Source organism: Lethenteron reissneri, unplaced genomic scaffold, assembly GCF_015708825.2.
Source record: "Lethenteron reissneri isolate LAM-NWPU_2019-01 unplaced genomic scaffold, ASM1570882v1 scaffold_706, whole genome shotgun sequence".
NCBI lineage: Eukaryota > Metazoa > Chordata > Hyperoartia > Petromyzontiformes > Petromyzontidae > Lethenteron > Lethenteron reissneri.
The window spans coordinates 1,531-10,288 of NW_026892228.1; the positions used below are offsets into that span (position 1 = coordinate 1,531).

The following is an 8,758-nucleotide window of genomic DNA, read 5'->3' on the forward strand; positions in this document are numbered from 1 at the left end:
GTAGTTCCATTGTGTTGTGATGTCGGTGTGACGTTGTGTGTAGTTCCATTGTGTTGTGATGTTGGTGTGACGTTGTGTGTAGTTCCATTGTGTTGTGATGTCTGCAGTGTGTGTAGTTCCATTGTGTGTGATGTTGGTGTGACGCTGTGTAGTTCCATTGTGTTGTGATGTTGGTGTGACGCTGTGTGTAGTTCCATTGTGTTGTGATGTCTGCAGTGTGTGTAGTTCCATTGTGTTGTGATGTCTGCTGTGTGTGTGACGCTGTGTGTCGTCTCACCGTGTTGTGTGACGCTGCGCGTGTGACGTTGTAGAGAGATGGAGCGAACTTTCTTGGCGGTGAAGCCCGATGGAGTCCAAAGGGGACTGGTGGGCGAGATTGTTGGGCGCTTCGAGAAGAAGGGCTTCCACCTCGTGGCACTCAAGATGATTCACGTGAGGCTCTCTCGCTCGCTCAGAGACTCGCTCGCTCACTCAGACACTGACTCACTCAGAGACTCGCTCGCTCAGAGACTCGCTCGACTCACTCACTCAGAGACTCACTCACACAGAGACTCACTCAGACTCAGAGACTCAGTCACTCACAGACTCGCTCGCTCAGAGACTCGCTCAGACTCACTCGCTCAGAGACTCAGTCACTCACAGACTCGCTCGCTCATTCAGAGACTCATTCAGACTCACTCAGAGACTCACTCACTCAGAGACTCGCTCGCTCACAGACTCGCTCGCTCAGAGACTCACTCTCTCGCTCAGAGACTCACTCACTCGCTCAGAGATTCGCTCACTCAGAAACTCAACTCGCTCAGAGACTCACACTCGCTCAGAGACTCACCTCGCTCGGAGACTCACTCAGACTCGCTCGCTCGCTCAGAGACCTCAGCTCGCTCAGACTCGCTCGCTCACTCAGAGATTCGCTCACTCAGAGACTCGCTCATCCACACTTACAGAGCCCACAGATCTGAGACCTCCTGTAGACCAGGCAAGGTAGTCAAAATCTACACTGGGATAGAGACGCACACACACACACTCCACCACATATACAGCAGCAGGTATCGTCAATGTCACGGGATCGAACCCACGAAGACCTCCTGTAGACCAGGCGAGGTAGTCAACATCTCACCACTGAAAGAGAGAGACACACACTCCACCACATATACAGCAGCGGGTATCGTCAGTGTCACGGGATCGAACCCACGAGACCTCCTGTAGACCAGGCGAGGTAGTCAACATCTCACCACTGAAAGAGAGAGACACACACTCCACCACATATACAGCAGCAGGTATCGTCAATGTCACGGGATCGAACCCACGAAGACCTCCTGTAGACCAGGCGAGGTAGTCAACATCTCACCACTGAAAGAGAGAGACACCACTCCACCACATATACAGCAGGGGTATCGTCAGTGTCACGGGATCGAACCCACGAGACCTCCTGTAGACCAGGCGAGGTAGTCAACATCTCACCACTGAAAGAGAGAGACACACACTCCACCACATATACAGCAGCAGGTATCGTCAGTGTCACGGGATCGAACCCACGAGACCTCCTGTAGACCAGGCGAGGTAGTCAACATCTCACCACTGAAAGAGAGAGACACACACTCCACCACATATACAGCAGCAGGTATCGTCAGTGTCACGGGATCGAACCCACGAGACCTCCTGTAGACCAGGCGAGGTAGTCAAATCTCACCACTGAAAGAGAGAGACACACTCCACCACATATACAGCAGCAGGTATCGTCAATGTCACGGGATCGAACCCACGAAGACCTCCTGTAGACCAGGCGAGGTAGTCAACATCTCACCACTGAAAGAGAGAGACACACACTCCACCACATATACAGCAGCGGGTATCGTCAGTGTCACGGGATCGAACCCACGAGACCTCCTGTAGACCAGGCGAGGTAGTCAACATCTCACCACTGAAAGAGAGAGACACACACTCCACCACATATACAGCAGCAGGTATCGTCAGTGTCACGGGATCGAACCCACGAGACCTCCTGTAGACCAGGCGAGGTAGTCAACATCTCACCACTGAAAGAGAGACACACACTCCACCACATATACAGCAGCAGGTATCGTCAGGGTCACGGGATCGAACCCACGAAGACCTCCTGTAGACCAGGCGAGGTAGTCAACATCTCACCACTGAAAGAGAGAGACACACACTCCACCACATATACAGCAGCGGGTATCGTCAGTGTCACGGGATCGAACCCACGAGACCTCCTGTAGACCAGGCGAGGTAGTCAACATCTCACCACTGAAAAGAGAGACACACACTCCACCACATATACAGCAGCGGGTATCGTCAGTGTCACGGGATCGAACCCACGAGACCTCCTGTAGACCAGGCGAGGTAGTCAACATCTCACCACTGAAAGAGAGAGACACACACTCCACCACATATACAGCAGCGGGTATCGTCAGTGTCACGGGATCGAACCCACGAGACCTCCTGTAGACCAGGCGAGGTAGTCAACATCTCACCACTGAAAGAGAGAGACACACACTCCACCACATATACAGCAGCGGGTATCGTCAGTGTCACGGGATCGAACCCACGAGACCTCCTGTAGACCAGGCGAGGTAGTCAACATCTCACCACTGAAAGAGAGAGACACACACTCCACCACATATACAGCAGCGGGTATCGTCAGTGTCACGGGATCGAACCCACGAGACCTCCTGTAGACCAGGCGAGGTAGTCAACATCTCACCACTGAAAGAGAGAGACACACTCCACCACATATACAGCAGCAGGTATCGTCAATGTCACGGGATCGAACCCACGAAGACCTCCTGTAGACCAGGCGAGGTAGTCAACATCTCACCACTGAAAGAGAGAGACACACACTCCACCACATATACAGCAGCAGGTATCGTCAGTGTCACGGGATCGAACCCACGAAGACCTCCTGTAGACCAGGCGAGGTAGTCAACATCTCACCACTGAAAGAGAGAGACACACACACTGGCGGAACCAGTGGGGGGGGGGTGGGGGTGGCACGTGCCCCCTCCCCCCCAATGATCCGATCGAAATCCCTAATTTCGATTGGATCATTGGGTGTATTAGTAACAAGCCTTTTGCCCGTCCTAGGACTAAAGCTGTGATATTTACGAAAAAACTGGGCAGAGTACAATTGTATCCTGTGTCATCTTGCACGAAAAAAATGTCATCAAACGCTTGAGTGAATTATTAGACTGTAGCGCTGTCTTAATGGCAGTGATGCTCGCTACAAACTAGGTCCTGAAACATCTCGCTTAATGTCACTGTAGCGCTGTATTAACTGACCTTCAATTAGCCTTTTGGCCCATCCTCGGGTGCAAGCTGTAACATTACTGGCCGACAACGCCTTACTAGCTAACAACTTTTTACTTACTAACAAGTCCTTGCCAACAACTTCTTACCCACTAACAACTCCTTACCATCTTGGTTCTTTCGGTAAAGTCATCACGTAGAAGGGAAATATTAAAATAATAAAAATGAAACGCAATAAAATAATTCTCACGACGTTTCGGCCACAACGCAAGCAGCCGTCCTCGGGTGAAGAACAGGTCTGTCGGGGAGACAGCGTCTGAATGAGTGAGTGAGTGAGTGACTGAGTGAGTGACTGACTGAGTGAGTGACTGACTGAGTGAGTGACTGACTGAGTGAGTGACTGACTGAGTGAGTGACTGACTGAGTGAGTGACTGACTGAGTGAGTGACTGACTGAGTGAGTGACTGACTGAGTGAGTGACTGAGTGAGTGAGTGACTGAGGGGTGAGTGAGTGACTGAGTGAGTGAGTGACTGAGTGGGTGAGTGACTGAGTGGTGAGTGACTGAGTGGGTGAGTGACTGAGTGGGTGAGTGACTGAGTGAGTGACTGGGTGAGTGACTGGGTGAGTGACTGGGTGAGTGACTGGGTGAGTGACTGGGTGAGTGACTGGGTGAGTGACTGGGTGACTGACTGGGTGACTGACTGGGTGACTGGGTGACTGAGTGACTGAGTGACTGGGTGACTGAGTGACTGGGTGACTGAGTGACTGGGTGGAGTGACTGGGTGACTGAGTGACTGGGTGACTGAGTGACGGGGACTGTGACTGGGTGACTGAGTGACTGGGTGACTGAGTGACTGGGTGACTGAGTGACTGGGTTACTGAGTGAGGGTGACTGAGTGACTGGGTGACTGAGTGACTGGGTGACTGAGTGACTGGGTGACTGGGTGACTGGGTGACTGAGTGACTGGGTGACTGGTGACTGGGTGACTGGGTGACTGGGTGACTGAGTGACTGGGTGACTGAGTGACTGGGTGACTGAGTGACTGGGTGACTGAGTGACTGGGTGACTGAGTGACTGGGTGACTGAGGACTGGGTGACTGAGTGACTGAGTGACTGGGTGACTGGGTGACTGAGTGACTGGGTGACTGAGTGACTGGGTGACTGAGTGACTGGGTGACTGAGTGACTGGGTGACTGAGTGACTGGGTGACTGAGTGACTGGGTGACTGAGTGACTGGGTGACTGAGTGACTGGGTGACTGAGTGACTGAGTGACTGGTGAGTGACTGGGTGACTGAGTGACTGGGTGACTGAGTGACTGGGTGACTGAGTGACTGGTGACTGAGTGACTGAGTCTGAGTGAGTCTGGTGGTGTTTCATTCAGACGCTGTCTCCCCGACAGCCCTGTTCTTCACCTGAGGACGGCTGCTTGCGTTGTGGCCGAAACGTCGTGAGAATTATTTTATTATGTTTTATTTTTATTATTTTATTACTTCCCTTCTGCATGATGACTTTACCGAAAGAACCAAGCAGATGAATCCCTGCAGTCACGAAAGCTTTAAATCGAAACTCCTTACTCACTAACAACTCTATCATTTTTCATCAGGGTCCGAGATCGAACCCACGACCTCCTGTAGACCAGGCGAGGTAGTCAACATCTCACAGGGTCCGAGATTGAACCCACGACCTCCTGTAGGCCAGGCGAGGTAGTCAACATCTCACAGGGTCCGAGATTGAACCCACGACCTCCTGTAGACCAGGCGAGGTAGTCAACATCTCATCAGGCTCCGAGATTGAACCCACGACCTCCTGTAGACCAGGCGAGGTGGTCAACATCTCACAGGGTCCGAGATTGAACCCACGACCTCCTGTAGGCCAGGCGAGGTAGTCAACATCTCACCAGGGTCCGAGATTGAACCCACGACCTCCTGTAGACCAGGCAAGGTAGTCAACATTTCATCAGGCTCCGAGATTGAACCCACGACCTCCTGTAGACCAGACGAGGTAGTCAACATCTCATCAGGGTCCGATATTGAACCCACGACCTCCTGTAGACCAGGCGAGGTAGTCAACATCTCATCAGGGTCCGAGATTGAACCCACGACCTCCTGTAGACCAGGCGAGGTTGTCAACATCTCATCAGGGTCCGAGATTGAACCCACGACCTCCTGTAGACCAGGCGAGGTGGTCAACATCTCACAGGGTCCGAGATTGAACCCACGACCTCCTGTAAACCAGGCGAGGTAGTCAACATATCCACTGGGAGAGAGACGCACACAGACTCCAAAAATACAGCAGCAGCAGGCATCGTCAGGGTCTGGGATCGAACCCTGGTGTTGGCGGTTGGTGGTGGTGTTGGCGGTTGGTGGTGGTGTTGGCGGTTGGTGGTGGTGTTGGCGGTTGGTGGTGGTGTTGGTGGTGGTGTTGGTGTTGGTGTTGGCGGTTGGTGGTGGTGTTGGTGGTGGTGTTGGCGGTTGGTGGTGGTGGCGGTTGGTGGTGGTGTTGGCGGTTGGTGGTGGTGTTGGCGGTTGTGGTGGTGTTGGCGGTTGGTGGTGGTGTTGGCGGTTGGTGGTGGTGTTGGTGGTGGTGTTGGCGGTTGGTGGTGGTGTTGGTGGTGGTGTTGGTGGTGGTGTGTTGGTGGTGTTGGTGGTGGTGTTGGCGGTTGGTGGTGGTGGTGTTGGCGGGTGGTGTTGGCGTTGGTGGTGGTGGTGGTGTTGGCGGTTGGTGGTGGTGGTGTTGGCGGGTGGTGTTGGCGGTTGGTGGTGGTGGTGTTGGCGGTTGGTGGTGGTGTTGGCGGTTGGTGTTGATGGTTGTTGTTGTTGTTGACAGGCGTCACGTGAGCTGCTGCAGCAGCACTACATTGACCTCAAGGACCGGCCCTTCTACCCGGGCCTGGTGGAATACATGCACTCTGGGCCTGTCGTGGCCATGGTGAGTCGCCCGCATGCTCGCCCACACGCTCGCCCACATGCTCGCCCACTCGCCCACACGCTCACCCACCCCATTCACCCACCCACTCACCCGCATGCTCACCGCTCACTCACTCGCTCACCCACTCATTCATCCGCCGCTCGCTCGCCCGCTCGCTCACTCGCCTCACCGCTTACCCACTCGTCCATCCTCTCGTCCCACTCACCCACTCACTCACCCATCCACTTACTCAACCACTCATCCATCCACTCACTTACCCACTCACCCATCCACTCACTCACCCATCCACTCACTCACCCACCCACCCACTCACCCACTCACCCATCCACTCACTCACTCGCCCACTCACCCACTCACACACCCATCCACTCACGCTCACCCATCACCCACCCACTCGCCCACCTACCAACTCACCCACTGCAGTGCCACTCCATGCCCAGCAGGGGTCGCTCCACCCTCGGTGCCTTCGTCAAGGTGAGGGGGTCTCTCCCCTAGGTCCACTCGGCCTCAAATAAGTTCGCTGGTGCAGTGGTGGTGATGTGGTGGTGTAGTGAACGTCGCTAGCACGGGGGAGAGACAAAGGCGGCCGGGCGTGGTGCTGGCCACCCACCCCCTCTGTGTGCCAGTAGCCTTCATAGGTGCTGCTACTACTAACAGCCTTGCCCTACAGCCCTGCTAGAGGCTACCTGGGGTAGCTTTGTCTGTGTGGGTGTGTGTAGTACATAGACACTGCTGCTGCTACTCGCTAGCTAACGGCACTTGCCCCCAGCCCTGCTAGAGGCTGACCTGGGGGAGCTTTGTCTGTGTGTGGTGTGTGTAGTACATAGACACTGCTGCTGCTACTGCTACCTAATGAGCAACTGCCCCGTACAGCCCTGCTAAGGGCTACATGGGGGAGCTTTGTCTGTGTGTGGTGTGTGTAGTACATAGACACTGCTGTGCTGCTAACAGCACTTGCCCCTACAGCCCTGCTAGAGGCTACCTGGGGAAGCTTGTCTGTGTGTGGTGTGGTAGTACATAGACACTGCGCTGCTACTAACAGCACTTGCCCCTACAGCCCTGCTAGAGGCTACCTGGGGTAGCTTTGTCTGGGTGTGTGTGTGTAGTACATAGACACTGCTGCTAAGCTAACAGCACTTGCCCCTACACCCTGCTAGAGGCTACCTGGGGAGCTTGTCTGTGTGTGGGTGTGTGTAATTACAATAGACACTCTGCTGCTACTAACAGCACTTGCCCCACAGCCCTGCTAGAGGCTACCTGGGGTAGCTTTGTCTGTGCGTGGTGTGTGTGTAGTACATAGACACTGCTGCTCTACTACTAACAGCACTTGCCCCTACAGCCCTGCTAGAGGCTACCTGGGGGAGCTTTACCTGTGTCTGTGTGGTGTGTGTAGTACATAGACACTGCTGCTGCTACTCGCTAGCTCACGGCACTTGCCCCTACAGCTCTGCTAGAGGCTACCTGGGGTAGCTTTGTCTGTGTGGTGTGTGTAGTACATAGACACTGCTGCTGCTACTCGCTAGCTCACGGCACTTGCCCCTACAGCCCTGCTAGAGGCTACCTGGGGTAGCTTTGTCTCTGTGTGGTGTGTGTGTAGTACATAGACACTGCTGCTGCTACTCGCTAGCTTGCAGCACTTGCCCCTACAGCCATGCTAGAGGCTACCTGGGGTAGCTTTGTCTCTGTGTGGTGTGTGTTAGTACTAGACACTGCTGCTGCTACTCGCTAGCTCACAGCACTTGCCCCTACAGCCCTGCCGGAGGCTACCTGGGGAGCTTTACCTGTGTCTGTGTGCGCTCCAGGTGTGGCAGGGGGCCAACGCGGTGAAGACGGCGCGGAAGATGCTGGGTGAGACGAAGCCGGACGACTCGAACCCCGGCACCATCCGGGGAGACTTTGCTGTGCAAGTGGGACGGTGAGGGAGACACACGGGGAGAGAGCGAGAGAGACACGGGGAGGGGGAGACAGGGGAGGGGGGGGGAGACGGGGAGAGAGACACTGGGGGGAGGAAGGGGAGGGAGACAGGGGGAGGGAGACACGGTGGGGAGACAGGATGGGGGAGAGACACGGCAGGGAGAGACAGGGCAGGGGAGACACGGGCAGGGGAGGGAGACACGGGCAGGGGAGACACGGGCAGGGGAGCAGGGGAGACACGGGCAGGGGGAGACACGGAGGGGGAGACACGGGGAGGGGGGAGACACGGGGAGGGAGGGAGACACGGGGAGGGGGGAGACACGGGGAGGGGGGAGACACGGGCAGGGGGGAGACACGGGCAGGGGGAGACACGGGCAGGGGGAGACACGGGCAGGGGAGACACGGCAGGGGGAGACACGGGCAGGGGAGAACACGGGCAGGGGAGACGGGCAGGGGGAGACACGGCAGGGGGAGACACGGGCAGGGGGAGACACGGGCAGGGGGAGACACGGGCAGGGGGAGACACGGGCAGGGGGAGACACGGGGGAGCAGGGGAACGGAGGGCAGACGGGCAGGGGGAGACACGGGCAGGGGGAGACGGGCAGGGGGAGACACGGGCAGGGGGAGACACGGGCAGGGGGAGACACGG

The 8,758-nt window shown here is 55.9% G+C and overlaps 1 protein-coding gene across 1 annotated transcript; it reads left to right on the forward strand.

The window, feature by feature from the left end:
• The first annotated feature begins 274 nt into the window (after positions 1–274).
• LOC133340076 (nucleoside diphosphate kinase-like) lies at positions 275–8,114 on the forward strand. Its single transcript, XM_061548143.1, has 3 exons — positions 275–432; positions 6,094–6,195; positions 7,998–8,114. Exons 1-3 carry the CDS (start codon positions 316–318, stop codon positions 8,112–8,114), a joined length of 336 nt encoding a protein of 111 aa, XP_061404127.1. The 5' UTR covers positions 275–315.
• The last annotated feature ends 644 nt before the right edge of the window (positions 8,115–8,758 follow it).

Bases quoted from the DNA above. Each gene is read 5' to 3' on its own strand.
- LOC133340076 (XM_061548143.1), top strand. From the start codon at position 316: ATGGAGCGAACTTTCTTGGCGGTGAAGCCCGATGGAGTCCAAAGGGGA. The intron at 433-6,093 runs GTGAGGCTCTCT...TGTTGTTGACAG, and splicing joins TGGCACTCAAGATGATTCAC to GCGTCACGTGAGCTGCTGCA. The intron at 6,196-7,997 runs GTGAGTCGCCCG...TGTGCGCTCCAG, and splicing joins CTGGGCCTGTCGTGGCCATG to GTGTGGCAGGGGGCCAACGC.